The sequence below is a fragment of the Watersipora subatra genome, chromosome 7, assembly GCF_963576615.1.
Source record: "Watersipora subatra chromosome 7, tzWatSuba1.1, whole genome shotgun sequence".
In the NCBI taxonomy this organism is placed as follows: Eukaryota; Metazoa; Bryozoa; class Gymnolaemata; order Cheilostomatida; family Watersiporidae; genus Watersipora; species Watersipora subatra.
Window position 1 is genome coordinate 25,799,171 of NC_088714.1, and position 17,230 is coordinate 25,816,400.

The following is a 17,230-nucleotide window of genomic DNA, read 5'->3' on the forward strand; positions in this document are numbered from 1 at the left end:
ATATAAAAATCACATACATGTATGTATATACACATATGTATATACACATATGTATGTATACATGCGTATTTAAACATACATATGTAAGTATACATTTATATGTATACATATATATGTATATGCATATTATACATGTATATATGTATAAATATATACATAGATATATGTATATATACATGCATACAAATATGTGTATACATGTATATAAATATATGTATACATATATATGTATATATACATATATATATACATGTATACAAATATATGTATACATATATATGTATATATACATATATATAAATATATATATATATACGTTTATATATATAATATTGATATATATATATATATGTATATATGTATATATATATATATATATATATATATACATACATACATATATATATACATTTATGTTCGTTGCATAATTATGTCTCTTTAGCTGCAATTTATGAAAATAAAGTCAATTAACTTTACTCTGCCTACTTCAAAGGCTATACGGTACTGAGAAATGTTACTCTTATGAGTTACTGCAATCTAATGAGATTGGCTTTTTCAGTTTGCCAAACTGGAAACACATCAGTATAAAACTTGCATTATCTAAAAGTTTCACTAAGCTCGGATATTTTTATGGTGATAATGACAGATTAAAATGAGTTAGTCTTTTTTAATTTTAAAAAGTCACAAAGTTTTATATGCCAAAAATAGTTTGTCTTTTTAAGTATTATGTCACAAAATAATGGAAATCTGCTAAAATGAGCGTGTAATGTTTTCAAATTTTTGCTTTGCAGGTTGTATAGTGCTTCATTAGAAATATTATAGAAGAAGATCACTGTTTCCTGATAATAATAACATACCAATGCTCATCAGTTTTACTGTTTCACTTGTGATTACCTTTGCCTTAAGCACTGCTTCAAAGCTAATTTATAAATACTTGCAATCTTTTATTGTCAACTGCAAAATGTTAGCTAATAAGCGTTTGTTTAAAGATTTATCCTGCCCCAATGAGAGAGACGTGCAAGTTTTTATGAACGGTTACACAGGTTCATATATTTCTGGGCATTATCACCGCAAAGTCGATACAAGGTTGCCACTAGGTTGCCACAAGTTTGCTACAAGGTTGCTACAAGGTTGCCACAAGGTTGCTACAATGTTCCCACAAGGTTGCCACAAGGTTGCTACAAGGTTGCTACAAGGTTGCCACAAGGTTGCTACAATGTTCCCACAAGGTTGCCACAAGGTTGCTACAAGGTTGCTACAAGGTTGCCACAAGGTTGCTACAATGTTCCCACAAGGTTGCCACAAGGTTGCTACAAGGTTGCTACAAGGTTGCCACAAGGTTGCTACAATGTTCCCACAAGGTTGCCACAAGGTTGCTACAAGGTTGCTACAAGGTTACCACAAGGCGGCATTCAGTAAAACATACAAAAGGTTTAATGCCGGATGTTCTAAATATAGGCAGTACGATGTTAAGCTGCTCCGGTATGTTTATAAGTTTCAAACACAAGGATCTGACTTTCAGCAGAAAGTGGTAAGTTCATGTTATTGCGTGCAATGCAATCCAAAGAAAAACTGAGTTACATAGGAACGTAAGTATGATCAAAACAGTATTACATGCAGCAATGACTGAAAATACAAATCACTTGCAGGTTAAACTTTTACATAAACATCTCTGTATATAAATACCTATTTAGTTGTGTATTTGGTGGAGCTATAATTCAATTAATGATAAGTGCCAAGTGAAATTGATTGTGAGTGTCTAATGTCTTTGAACTGAGGAAGTTAAAAAATTGAACCAGTAAGATGCCAGCATGTTCAGCGTAATGTATGGCTTTGATAGCAAATGCTTTCATGAAGAGTTGTTGTTGTTGTTTGCCGCTGCTTAGTTTGTTACCATGCTAGGCAAAATAGTAAATGTTTACAAGCTAGGTATGATTGCGTTTTTCTTCCTTAGAAAGATATTTAGGGGGGGGTGATGATTCAAACTAGACATGGTCAGCATCTAGCATGTCCCAATGCCCAGTCAGTGTTAAAAGCTCACTAATAATCTATTTGGTTAATATCAATTGTTGTTTTTACACAGTGTTTTCATAATGGTCCTTAGTTGACATAAAATCGATTGACAGTTATCAACTCTGAATATTAGCAAACTGTGATAATTTTACATGCATAATAATACAAATAATCATGGGTTTAGATCTAAAAAATTATTGCTATAACTAAAGTCTAAATTAACCTTTAGGAGAATGGAGCTGAACCAAATCACTTGCTGAACCACTTGCTTTTTTCTAACTGAAGAGTTATTTTACAAAAGGTATACCAGACTGTATGATGGTTACATGTAGCATGAGCTATGTAGCCAATGAATCTAGATACCTTAACAGCATAATGCTTTGTTTTTAATATAATGTTATATAAATGGCAGCATTTTTAATGCAAAGAGACAAATATCTCAGCAAAAGTAAAGTTTATGTTGCTTGGTATCTTTTTTTCAAAACCAACTAAAGATTTTTTTTTTCGTTTCTAACCAACTATTAATTAAGTCTAGTGTTTCCCCGCAAGCCCGCTTCCTTCCTTTTGATGTAAATTGCTTACTACTAAAAGCTATTTGCATTTACTTAAGGTCAACTGGTAGCAAAAGTGTTTAGATAAATCTTTAAGGCAAGAAATAGATTTTAAAGCAAGAAAAATACTTTTCAAGCAAGACAAAGAGGTAACCAAGACTTTCCTCTTTGTTTATTCATGTTTCTCATCAGAAAAATAAAAGTTAGTCGGAGTGGGTTCATACAGCAGCTGTCTGTGTATTGGAAGAATGTTGTTTTTTGTGCTAGACTTGTTTAGCATGCCGCACTGTTGTTTTTTGCATTAGCCAGTACTCATCATTATCAAGCTAGTATTTTACAACTTTGTTTTTCACATTAAGAAACAGTCAGCAAACCACATCCTAACCCACTAAAAAGTGTACGATTGTGAATAAATCTATCACAGCGGACATCTGCAATTGGTGAAGTTGTCGTCCTCTGACAACCCAATTGATTTAAAGGCTAGTAAGCATTATGATTTAATGAGGATTTTTTGTATGGTAAGCCAGAGATTTGAATAAAATATCTTTATTATCAGCTGAAACGAAAAACGTGAAAACGAACAAAGAGAACTATCTGCGTAGAAGAGAAAACTAATTGAAGGAATGTGATGTAGAATTTTAAACAATAAAAAGTTTGCAAGCTGGTGCCTTTCTGAATTACACTATATTTCCAAAAATTATCATGTAACACACATTTTCCAAAAATATCTAATCTTCTTTATTATATTTTTACAAAGTTAATTTTCTGTGCTTTTGTTTGCCAGCCTTTGACGACATTTGTTTTCAGATACACACAATCTGTGTAGTCTGGGGCATAAACTCAACTCTAAAAGGTCTAGTAACCTTGTAAGTTGAAACTAATTTTTATAGTTTGTCAAATTTTGTAATTCATGTAAATTTAAATTTTCTATCAATATATTTGCTACTAATTTGATTGTCAGTATTAAGTGTTCTAATTAATGGAGAACTACAATGTTAATCTGACCATCTGTTGACCTTTTTTAAAAGTTTTTAGCACTTTCAATGCAGTGTGATAATATTACCACATACTGATATTTTTTGTATTGGCGTAAAGAATAAAGCATGCTTTTGATGCACCGCTTTTGATAACAACAGATAATATATTCCAGGATTCATCTCAGCAAAATATTTTTATATTAAATTTTGCAAACACCAGAAATTTTAGACTAATAATGCATTAGAAGAAACAATGAAATTTACTGACGTATAAGTCTACAGGAAATCACTTTAAACCTTCGACATTCATTGAGTGTTTGTGTTATTCCCCCCCCCCCTCATAGGCCCAGCTGTGTTTTAGATTTTTTTCAACAAAATCCAGATACTGTAGTTTTAAATGTAGCACCTTTTGTTTTTATTCACTCCGTCCTAACAAAGCTGGTCAGTGAAGCGAGGATTGTTTGCATCCGTTACTAGTTAAACTTGTAGTTGAACTTCCTGGTTAAGTTGACTGAGCAATGCTCAATTGTTGATCCATTAACCACTGTTTTAGACAGCGATAACAAGATTGACTGGCTAAGTAGCTGTTTAGCTATTGCAGTCTACTTTCTTCATACTTGAGATTTCAACAAAAACTGTGAAGCAATGCTTATTTCAACTCTTATTATCGGATTCGTTGTTCTCCTTTCTACAAGCAGTGGGAATCAGGGTGAGTTTTAAAGCTACAACTTGTACTTCTTACCAAAACTTGTTACTTAAGCTTTTACATTTTCTATCTATAGTTTGGTTTATAGTGGTAAAGGTTTTTATTTGTCGGCATATCTTTACTGGAGGCTAGGTACACTAGGTTTTATCTTTATTTTAATATTTACAGTGGGTATGTGCATATCTTTATTTATTTTTATTGAGGGTCGTGCTGAAGCAGACATTTTAGCTTGAGACTGAAAATATTAAAGTTGTTTTTTGTTATGGTTGGCCAAGTATCTTATATTGAAGGTAGTTTCTATGAACACAAGTATTTATCCTCTGTGTGTCAACACACATATCAAAGTAAATATCATTTTGTATAACTGGATGCTACATTATTTGTTATCTATTTTATTAGTCATTGTAAATTTTTTAAACACTAAAAACTCATTTAACTAGCAGCATTATTTAACAGCGGCAGGATCATCAATCAACTTTGTTTGTTAACTTATGTAAAGACATATCTTAGTTTTATGAATGTTATAAAATTCTTCAGTTTCACCGACAGTGCTGAGAACATGTCATGGCTCTGTTACATAGGCTACTAGGTATCATTAACACCTTACATCATGTTGTTTATATACATGCTGTTGTGAGACTTTTTCTCGGTGCAGCCAACAAATTTTGTTGCTCTGACAGTTTAAAGGACTTTGGAGATCAACATTAATTTTTTATTTTCAAAATTTAATTAGATCGGTAAATATTATTGCTTTCTAATATGATGTTGTTACGGAAATATATTAGGGCTTTTTGGTGAGTCTTCATTTATTAACAAGTTGCACTATGATTAGCACAGAAAATTTGTATCAACGCAATTCTAAAACATGGAACATGAATGATTGGTGTGGTGCAGTGAATAGTGTTTTGGCCTACCAAACTGAGGCTTGCAATCTCTAATATTGTATGATGCAATTTTTTTCTAAAACGCAACCATGAATTCAGAATATAGTAAAAATTGGACCCATTTTTGTAAAGTGTTTGATTAGATTCAATTGTAGGCCATCAATAAAGTATTTACCATATCTTTAATAATCCCATATAGCAAAAAACTTCAAGTTTATGGATGCAAATCTAACACGGTGAATATTTATCACATACCAGTTTGATTATGATTATATATATAGATAATGTGTCATGCTATTCCCTAAGATATGGGCAAATAATCTGAAAGGCTCTTAAATCAACTGGTTGATTAATTGTCACTTTATTCTCTAGCTCAGCATAGTTATGTTATTCTTTGAGCTGGATTATTAACTCTCGGCATAAGCCAGACAGTCTCTTATTTGACAGGAAAATACTTGTTTATAGAACCGATATCAAGAGCACTTTGATGCTTAGAGGTACATGGAGTATTAGCAAACTCAGTCAAATGGAAAGAGTCCATATTGTAAGCGTGACTTTTTTGTTTCATTGCCTCTCAGGAAAAGTTTCAAAAACCAAAAAATCTCAGGTTGTTAAATTTTGAATGTCCAACATTTTTGACAAGCTCACTTTAACAATCACTGATTCAAGCTTACATATACCTGCGCTACTATTAAGCTTCTAACTCATAATTGTGAGCATGGCTCATCCAAAGGAAGCCATGAAATTATAATGCCAGATGATAGCTATTATATGATTGACCGAAGTTACAAGGTCAAATCTTGTCAAACCACTTATCTATTCACTTTATGGTTAAAGCTGTTTTGTGTTTTAGTAATATTACGTGGAATGTTTTGAAGGAAGAAGGAACCACAAAGTTGGCAAGTGCCATAGAGGAAGTCTTGTAAGATGAACGCTTTTCTAAAATACTGTTAGTTCATCAGGCATGTACTGAAATAAATGTATAAAGACTGAACCACTTCATGTAGGAAAATAAGTAGTAGTATGTACAGATGCCCTCTAAACCAATGAAAATATTTTAATTACTTTCAGTATCTTGTAACAGTTTACCCTCTCAGTTTAATGAACTTAATTTCTGTCCTAAGGTAATAATCAAAATAAAAAATCTACATAAATAATTTTGATCAAAACAACTTACAATTATTCAAATTTCAAAATGCAAATATCACAAGGTCCGTTTTATTCGGGGAACGTCGTGTATAATTTGATGATTGCCTGAATCATGCAATATTTTTTTAACTAGTTTGTTGGCAGTTGAGGGAGACGTGAAAAATCGTCTTATGTAATAAATACGTGCATAACTATTATGTGGTGCAGCAAGTTCATAGAGTGGTGAAGTGGTGGCTGCTTGACTATTAGTTAGATTATACGAATCCGACACTTATGTAAGGCTATCTTTTTTCGTAATTTTTTTAGCAGGTATTTGAATGGAGGGACGGACTGAAGGAGAGACACAACTTTAATTAAAGTAAAGATTAGACAGCGCGAGCATAAATTTGGTAGTTAATGTATCTGAGAGTCATAGTAGGCACAACTAAATTCATCTTCTGGCAGATTATCAATGCAAACAGCTTAAGCTCTTTAGTTTCGCTTCTTCCAATATTTAAAAGGCTTACTAATCCTGAAAAATATTTCGCTTTTAATCGTATCAGCTGAATATCGCACTAATGTTAGGGTTGAAAGCAATTTTAACCTCTATGAGTGTTTTAATGAAAATCACCAAAACACGAATGTTTTCCGCTACCTTTACTAACAAATTAACTGGGAGTGGTTGTTCTAAAGGAACATCATAGACTTTTCAGCTCTGTAGAACATGGGGATCCTACATAAACAAAAGCTTGGACTTGTGCCTTCTCATATAAGTCCAATCTCATCAGAGAGCAACAATTCATTAGAAAGCTTGCCTGGGATGTTATGGTTGAACAATTGGAAAATTACTTGTAATCAGTCAAATGTCCAGCTGCAGCAACAGGAGATTTCAAGGCACAACCACCCAGTTGTGTCAGCAACTTAGGTGTCAGCACAACTAAGTTTTTAGTAACTTCATGAATAGCTATATATGTAGACTTGCGTGAGCAGACCCTTTTTGGCGAAAAAACAGCCTTTTCTGATCATTTATATAATAATATTTAGGTACAGTGGTGAAAATGAGCTTTCCTTCAACTCATTCTAAGTAACTTAGTGCACAAGCACAGAAAGAATAATACCAACATAAGGTTATACAGTGTATAGTTCACTAATATATAGTAATGTTTCTACAAGTCTATATGTACATTGTATATAGACTTACATTATAGATTTGCTTACGGGGCTTGCAAACTAATGTTATAGAAGAAAATATAAATATTACTATATACTATAAAATAGAATAGCACTATATTACATAATAAATGCATTCAGTAAATAAAGGTAATATTTTTAAAACTGTATTTAGTATTGGCCAAGTACCAGTTTACACTGCAGCTTTACATATCAAACCTACATATACCAAAGCTTATAACAAAGTTTCATTCATTTCAAAACATTACAAAATACTCAAAACATATTTATAATTTGTGTTGTGTGTAACTTTCAATTATTTTGACAATAGATATTGTAGTAAATGTTTACTATCATGTAATAATGTTGGAAGTTACATAGTAATAGTCGTATCAATAGTACCTAAAATAAAAATTTAACTTTATGAAAAAAAAAGATTTCTTGTATATAATAAATTTTGGTGAATTTTTATGATTTTTTTAATAAATTTGATTATTTTGCTTACTTTGGCTCATGAAACTTATCTGCGCTGAACTTGAACTAATAATGATAATAATAATTTGAATAATTATGAACTTGAATCCAATTTTCAGTAATGTTGATTTCACAAGCTTAAATTTCACAAATTCTTATATTTCTTGCATTTAACAGTCAAATATAATAATAATATTTAGAGTCTTGGCAGGTCGTTTCAATATTTATGACCAGTTGCTAATTTTTTTTTGAGAGAATATTTGTTAAGGAATAATCCAGATGCATTTGTTTGGTTAGCGGTAATAACTCCTATCAGACTCAATCATTAGAGTCATCATGTACTAGCAGTAAACCTATAGATGCCTAAGATTTCTTTTCTTTCTAACCCCATTACATTTAGGTGGGTGTTTAAGAAGCTACTTTCTAGGAATTAAACATTGTTGAAGAAAAAATATTGTTGGCAACTTGACAGAAGGCACTGAAGCACGTCTGCTTGAATTTTAGGGGAAATCTTCAAAAAATTCAAAAAACTCTAACAGGATGCATACACACTCCCACACAAGCGAGGGCACAAAATAACAGAGCGAGATTTAATATAAACTAGCATTGAGGCTTGCCTATTCCTTTTTTTAATTTCAATCAAGTAGCTCACTGCATGTACGTAGACTTTCAACTCATGTTGCTGCATTCGTTTCGCAACCAAAATTTAAGAAAGCATTCTTTGGGCGCGGTTGTCCTTAATTCATAACGCACACTTGCATTCTTGAGCTTCTGCTCAGATGGGTGTTTTATTAGCGAGTTTTTAGGAGCCGATGGAAGTTTGATTAAAAAATCTGAATCATCCTATATGTTTATAGAGTGAGCTAAGACTATCTTGATGAGTTCACAAGATATAAAAAATAGCTTAGACCGATGACTGGCTTGCTGTCATGAGCAAGAGGATAGATTCAGTTCTCAAGAGGTTTATATCAGTTTTATTTATGCTACCAATGTTTATTCTCAACTAACACTGTTAAAACTCTTTTAAATCAAAACAGTACTAGCTATACTAAAGCAGTTCATCTACCGTAAAACCTTCATTTACATGCATTTGTAAAGATTTTGTGTGACCTTCACTTTTCCTCCACTAGTACAAGACTCGGTGCATGAGTTTATACATATATTTCTGCTTAGTTCATAAGTTGTACAAAAATGATCAAGTTACAGGCAATGAGCAGGCCTAGAACAGCTCTGCTTTCGACTGCAAATGTTTGTACTTATATAGCTGGTAGGCCCCTCCTCTCGTTCTGCTGGGCTGGGCTTGACCCGGCTCGGCTTTGGCTTGGCTTGCCTCTATTCGGCTCGGCTTAGCTTGGCTCTACTCGGCTCGGCTTTGACTGGCTTAACTCTCACCTCGTTCTTCTGCCTGACTGAGCACAGCCCGGTTTGGCTTAGCTCAGTCCTAGGCTCAGCTCTCAGTGGGTCACATTCCACAATACATTGACACTCAACCGTTCCCTTATAGTGACATTTTATTAAAAGTGGCATCCAATTAAAGGGTGGCGTAATACTTTTTAAAAAACTTCGTCAAAATTTTCGCAAAATATATTTGGACGTTTTATACTTTGCACTGTCGGACAAGTGACTTTAACCTTTTTGGATGCAAGAAACTTGCTAAATCATCTTAAACCTTTTAGAGATCTCTAAATAAATATACATAGGAATGCTGATACATGTCTCTACCAGTTGATATCAATTGCTTGCATTTAATATTTGATGATCTTATAGCCTGAGTTGGAAATTGATGAATATTTCAAGTTTTTGAATTTTATTCTAAATTTGAAGGTATATTTTTACCTTATAAATATATTGAACAAGGTTGCAATATAGTTATTGCAACTTTTTAATTATCTTTTGGCTGTTCAATACCATCCATAATGTTTTCTAACCTCAACTCTTTTTCTGCTCAGCTGAACTAGTCGATATTAGTGTCCAAATTTTTTTAGCTGAGCAAAACTTAATCTAATGTAAACTGCTCATGAAACTAAAGATAAACCGAGTGTGATCAAAATAGCCTCAAAATTTTAGATCAAAATAGCACAGACTCTGTTGTGAATGCGCAAAAGTATTTTTCATATTGATCAAAGTACATGTATCAAGACTGCATTTAACAAGGAACTACTATCAGCCTAATACAGTAATAAGTATTTTTATGGTGTTGCTTACAAAACTGTAACAAAAAAACTAAAAACTTGGAGTTGGAAAAATGACTTCGAAATCAACAGAAACAGCAAACAGATGAATTGCTGTTGGTGTAATTGGGTCATTACTCGTACAGTTTTGTAGACACTTTCCCACTGATACTTGCTATTACGGCTCGTAAAGATCAAGAATGTCAAATAGCGGCAGTCAAATAGAAGTGGCATTTAAATAGAAGCAACGTTCAATTAAAAGGTACAACCTCTTTTTCAACATTTTTTCCATAGTGGCATTCAAATAGAGGGAGAACTCAAATAGAGGTGACATTGAAATAAAGGTAGTGTTACAATTGAAATACAATTTTTATGGTCATCATCCTTTCTGACACTCACAAGAATCTCAGCAGTAGTTATATCTCAAATTTAATGCTGAAGTTTTCTCAGCATTAGGTGTAGTGTTTATGTGCTGCTGTTTCTGTGAAATCTGTAATGTGTTAAAAAGCGTAATTTTGATTAAAATAGCTGGTAACCAAAAGCTGCCAACTATGCAACTTAATTGCTCTTTTTAAAATAAATCCAAAGTTCATGCATAGAGATCGTAATTTTAAAGCAGAAAGTTGAATTTGCTTATGATTAATTATATGTTGTTATAAAAGGTCTGATGAAAATGTTAATACTCTGTGAATCCTTGAACTAACCTATATTATAGAATATAAATGAATATAAGCTTAAATATCCTGCTGTAATTTTTTCACAGACCTAAAAGGTTATTTGCTTGTTTTAATGTTGGTTACAGTAGTTTTAATGGTGACTCAAAAAGTTTTGGTAATTAAATAATTTGATAAAAATTTATTAAAAGTTACTAATGTATTTTTGAGCATACATATTTTACATATTACATTATTGCAGGGGAAAATCTTGCTTTAAACAAGCGAGCTAAGCAAAGCACCACTATACAAAGTTTAACAGCTAATAAAGCTGTAGATGGAAGTTTTGACCGCGCAGACTTTTCACACACAGAGGAAACTGGTATTAGATGGTGGACAGTTGATCTGGGAAAGAGGTACAGCATTGGTCAAATCAAGCTATTTAATAGATGGGATTGCTGCCGTAAGTTTTGCTTCATTTTAAATACTATCAGTAATATAAAGATATAAATATTTCTCCTTTTTAGCACATTACTGTCACAGACTTACCGTTAAGATATCGATATTCTAATACAGATCTTCAAAGAATTGAAATAAAATGGTATTTCTGCAGCTATTTGCAATGCTATTTAAAATACTACAGACTAATAACAAAAATGGTCATATACAAACACATAAAGTTTGACATAAATTAATTCATGGAAAAAATATTTCAATTACCCAAAATTTCATCTAAAATTTGCTATGAAACTTTTAAATTTACATGTATTATAATAGCTTTTAGAAACAAAAATATGTTTTCCCTTCATTAATATTTTGTTTGTGTATATATTTGTTTGCTATCGTTGTGCAAAAGCCAATGTTGGATACAACTTGCTTACATTTCAAACAAATAAAATTGAATTCAGATTGTTGTAATCTGTTAGTTCAGTCAATTACACTTGAGGTCGGTTTTGTTGTTAAAAACAACGACCAAAATGTGCGATTTGATAAAGCGCAGCGCATAACAAGCCTTTTGGCAGTGCCACAGACAAACATTTATTTTTTGTATGTAGACAAGCCTTAAAAAGCCATATTTAAAACAAAAAGTAGTAATTATTACACATTAGTAGCATCTTTGACATCTGTAATATACCAAATTTGTGACATACCAAACCTGAGCTTTAAATTCTTTGATATATTGTATTACATGCTGAATTCAACAATGTCCTGTTTATGATTCTAGAGAAGAATATTAGAGCCTACATACAAATTTAATTCAGAGTAGGTATCACTTTGTCTTATTACCAAAGGTGAACGAGTGATAAAGTGTTATCTTATGGCTATGAATGTGCTTCAATGCGATTACAGAAGAGAGACTTGCTAACATAACCACTCTAACATCAACACTTGATAATCCAACTGATCCTTCACTCTCATCTCCTAACTGGATAGCTAGAGCTTACCGTGGACCAGCTTATGCTGCTGTTGGCATCATAGATTTTAAACCAGCAATCCAAGCTCAGCATGTTGCTGTGTACTGTTCACTTGATTCGACACCACTGACCCTGCTTGAAGTTGAAGTTTTTGGTGAGTTTATATAAATAGTTATGTTTATTTTGTTTGTATTTATTTGTTATATAAGGTGATACATTACTGTAAACTGATTTGTAAAAATCTAAAAACTAATCATAGACCACATTATTTCAAGGTCCAAACAACTTAGCCCTTAATAAGACAGTCAGTCAGAGCAGCACTCTTAGCAGCAACTCAGCTGAAAAAGCGAACAATGGAATTTATACAGACATCTCTCAAACCAGCTCAAATGGTGTGAAATGGTGGAGAGTAGATTTGGGAGAGAAATACAGCATTGGTATTATTGAGTTCTATGGTACACGTAAGTAGAAATCATTTTATTCTGTTTTATGTATCACTGATATATGAAGTAATTACAATGCAAGAAACGTACAATCAGAAATAATCGCTCAATAGCTGCAAATTTGGTTGCAGTCTTAAGACTTTAGCAAAGATAAATTCTTTACAAATTTTTGCTAAACCCTTTTGTTTTACATTTTTTTGCAGATAAAAAGATAAAATATTTTACAAACCAATTAATAGCCAAATATATATGAAAACTGAACTTTTCAGATGAGTCAAACTAATGATCAGCTAAAATTAGTTTCTCAAAGTCACACTTTCAGCCACTACAATGGATCGACAACATTCGCACCCTGATGTGACACAAATGCGCTCAGGTTCGTTTTGGTGGCTGAGAAGATAACTCTGCAAACCCCTCAGCAGTGATACCATCAAGCTTCTATTATTTATAGAACGATAAAATACAGTGTACAAGCTAAATCTTTTTGCAATAATTGACGTTTTAGACATCATGCACGCCTCAAAATCATAAATATTCTTACGCTGTTCTAGTAAACTAGTTCATAAATAGCTAATCATGTGTCACTAACGATTTTGTAAGCAGTAAAGAAGTTTTTCATAAATTGATTTAACACAACATAGCTAATGATCTAACACTAAAGCTGCATTTTTACACTATAAAATATTGGTATTTAATTTATTATAAATTGTTAAATTGGTGTTGAGTAACAACTAACATGTAACATGTGACATAAAATAAATGTCAAAATGGCGTAAAGTAATAACTTCATATCATAATATAGTTAGTAAATAATTAATTGCTTTCTCTCAAAGTTAAAAAATAACACAATGTTTGTTTCGGCATGGTTAAGGCAGATGTTTTTACAATATATAATATCGATTTTTGGTAGAGTTTTATGAAAAAATGATAAGCTCAGTTGTGATAAATCATCATTAAAAACTTTATCATAGATTTTTATGTTTTTAGATATTTTAATGTTATTGGCAAGCAATAACCAAAAGATTGCCGCATAGCAAGCCTAAATAGGGTATGCTGAATTTAATTCTATAGGATCGTTTTCCATTCATTATTAGAGTGATAGCCATGTCGGTAACATATCATCACATGAGACCACAAGAAAACTCCTAGTTTGTAAACTCGCATAGAGTTCAGTGAATGCTTACTGTGGGTTTATCTTTGTATACTTTTTGTATTTTTGTATACTTTATAAATGTATACTTTTTCAGTATTTCACCATGTATACCTCTCCGGAGGCACTTTTAGATTTTCTTCCCGTATCTCTCTACAACAGCTATGGCCAAATAGCAGATCTAGATCCGGATCCGGATTTCTGTAGTTTCTTATGGATTTTTCAAGTTGGCTGTCAAAATAAATCTTGAATAATTTTTCTAAAAATTTGGTCAAAATGATTTTTGAAAACTTTTCTTAGAATTTTTGAAAATTCATTGTTTTCAGCTATGAGTTTTGTAAAAAAAAAACAATCATGGAACAAGACTCATCAAAAATACTCATCTTCATAAACTTTAAGAGTCGCTGTAAGTAGCAGGAAACTGCGTTTTGATAGTATTGGGAAGTTAAAGCCCACTCATTATTTTTTTTCAATAATATCAAACATGCTTATTACAACATTTTTATTCAGTGATTTTTAGTCAAATTATGTACATAGCCAAAATTTTTTAAAATCACATTTGATGCTTTGTTTTAAGATGAACACAAATAATTGAGTGTTTTTATATGATAATAAGGAAAAATACACATCTTCAGCTCGATGTCGATCTTTAATTTGTTAGATGTGGCTGTAGCGGATCGTGACCAAAATCATTTGGCCATCCCTGCTCTATAGCATGCCACGAGCTTTTAGCAGTGCCATCAATAATTATGCTTGTCACACTCCAATGTATGAGTTAAATCTATAATCCAGTAGTACCAAGAGCAATCATAGATTTGGTGGTATTTCAGCAATTATAATCTGAATGAACAATTATGTTAGCTTCTTGTTAAAAACTTGTATTGGGTACACAACATCATCACTATTATTATAATCAGTGAAGCAGTTAGCCAGACTACAATGGTCATGTTCATTGTGGTCTCATAATCAATTTCATCTTTCGTTTTTGTTGTTCAATCTACACATTTATTGATGGCTTATACAAACTATTAGTTTTTATTTTAATTCCTTATTTTGCTTTTTTCAAATTTTAATAGGTTGTATCGCAGTTTTTGCAACAGTGATTACATACATTTTCAACATGTCAGGCCCATCTCAAATTTATTTATATAAAGTTGATTTTAGGTGATAACATGGTTGCTTTGTCAACTCACCAGTATTGCTATTTTTCTTCCTTTATGAATTACCCATTTGGATTAGAAATATTTCATGCAACTTTGGATTGTTGTTTTTATGATGTGATAATTACCGAAAAATGTTTCTGCATTTCCTAGTCTACAATTTTCTGATTTTACAAGAACATACGTTTAAATATTTTAAACATATGGTGCTTAAGCACCATCTATGCAGCCGTGAACTCTCTCAAATTAACCAAAGTTGTTTCCTCATTATGCCATATGTCTTTATTCTCAATAGCGGTATTTCGTGACTAACAACTTGTGAACAAAGTATGACAAAGTCTAAGTTTTTATTTGACGGTTTTTGGTATTCTATGTATAGTGAATATGGATTTTTAATAAGTTGATGTCAACTATTATTGTCATGCTGGAGAGTCAAGAAAATTCTATATATTTGGTTGGAATGTAGTCTTCTGTAATGCCAATACAAAATCAGAGGTTTTATTGCATTAACATTGGTTATTTTTGTATTTTCAAATATAACAGTAAAACTGTGGTAAATGCATTAAATGCACTTATCAAAGTTTTACTTTGGTCAATACATTTAATGTATTTTTGATGAACGAGCTTGAAAAAATTTTTCAACAGAGTTATGAAATTTATAATCCTGACAAATTAAAAGATATTTTGAATGAGGTTGACTGGGACACCTTGGTTTACCAAATAAAAGTGTACTGTAAATTTGGCTTGTAACAACTTTCTAAACATAACTAGAAAAAAGTTTGACCAAATTGCTCTTATAACGGAAACAACTTGTTGTAAATCCAAAAGCTTCACAACCTTCTGGATCACCAAAAATCTTCTTTTTGAGATACGGAACAAAGACAAATTATTTGGCTAGTACAGAGCTCGCCTCTTTAATCCTAGTACTTAAAAAGCTACATAAAAGTTAGAAATAGTTTCATTCCTTATCAAAAAGCTAAAGCTGATAATTGTTGCAATTTGATATCAAAAGTTAAAGACTCGAGAAATCCTTAGAATTTAATAAATAATGCTTGTAGACAAGACAAAGTTAAAGCTCAACAAATTACTGAGCTTTTAAACTTTAATTCCAACGAATTAACCGATGAAAAACAAATAACTACCAAGTTTAACACTTATATTACAAAAATAGAACCCAGGCTTGCTCATGCTTATTTTAATACAACCATGCAGCATCAAGCTTCAGATATAATTAAATGTACTAAGTTTAAAGATGTAACACCAATAACTATGAATTTTTAATTTTTCAGAAGTTAATGAGTCCAGAGAGATATTGCAAATCTCAGATTTAATTAGATGAATTTTGATGATTGAATGAAATGATGAGATTTAATCTCAAATTCAATTAGATGTATTTAATGCAAATGCTTTAAATGCATTTGCAATGCTGTGCAGTTGGTTTGTACTAAGTTTAAGATATAACAACACCCATACCTATGTCGAGTTTTTAAAGTAATTTAGTTGTACAGGTAAATCTTCAACATTTTTACCGGTTGTTTCACTACACACGCTAGCAAATTTATACCGCAAAATTAAACAGAAAAATCTACATCTTCACCAAAAAATTCAGCCAAAGCTTTTTTGTTGACAAAATTTCTTGAAAGCTTCATATGGTGAAGTTCCAAAAGTGAAGTTCAAATTTTTTAAAAATATATTATGTAGCAGTTCCGCATACAGAACTGCTACATAATGTAAAAATATACATGTATTATGTAGCAGTTCCAAGTGAAATGTCTGTTTAGGATTGTGCTGTAACACATGTTTTTGTTTGACGTAGTAATTTCCATAGCCCATTAAAATTATAAATAAGATTACCATCCTATTTTCAGCCAACACTCTAGAGAAGATATTTATATTAACCTCAAATTATGAGTCACCACAAGCTCCTGATCTTGACTCTGATGAATGGACACAGAGAAGCTATCAAGGACCACCATATGGTGAAGTAGGAGTGATACAGTTTACAACTCCAGTTGAAGGACGCCATGTAGCAGTCTTTAGTGAGAGCTCTGATCAGCCTCTGTCTCTAACAGAAGTGGTTATCTATGGTATGAGTTTTATTTCGACATGCTTGTAGTAAGTGAATTAGTAATGGTTGAGTGAGAAATGGGTCTATGCAAGGTAAAAACTGATTTTAAAATAGTAAATATTAACTCATCAGTGAAAAGTAAGAAAATTATTTGATTCAAATTTAAAATAGTCTTCAGAAATATTTTGCTACTCTTTTCTAAGCAGAAAAGTCTTTTTTGTTTAATTTCATCTACTCAGAAATTTATCTGGAAGTATACTGTAGGGA

At 31.9% G+C, this 17,230-nt stretch overlaps 1 protein-coding gene across 1 annotated transcript in view; it reads left to right on the forward strand.

Moving 5' to 3' along the window:
• Window positions 1-961: 961 nt before the first annotated feature.
• The window catches only part of LOC137400593 (uncharacterized), a 48,284-nt gene continuing 32,015 nt past the window's right edge, over window positions 962-17,230 (forward strand). Inside the window, exons 1-6 of the mRNA XM_068086924.1 lie at window positions 962-1,531; window positions 9,168-9,360; window positions 10,990-11,190; window positions 12,078-12,296; window positions 12,418-12,603; window positions 16,764-16,982. Coding sequence (XP_067943025.1) covers window positions 962-1,531; window positions 9,168-9,360; window positions 10,990-11,190; window positions 12,078-12,296; window positions 12,418-12,603; window positions 16,764-16,982 — 1,588 coding nt within the window. The remainder of the gene's footprint in view (window positions 1,532-9,167; window positions 9,361-10,989; window positions 11,191-12,077; window positions 12,297-12,417; window positions 12,604-16,763; window positions 16,983-17,230) is intronic.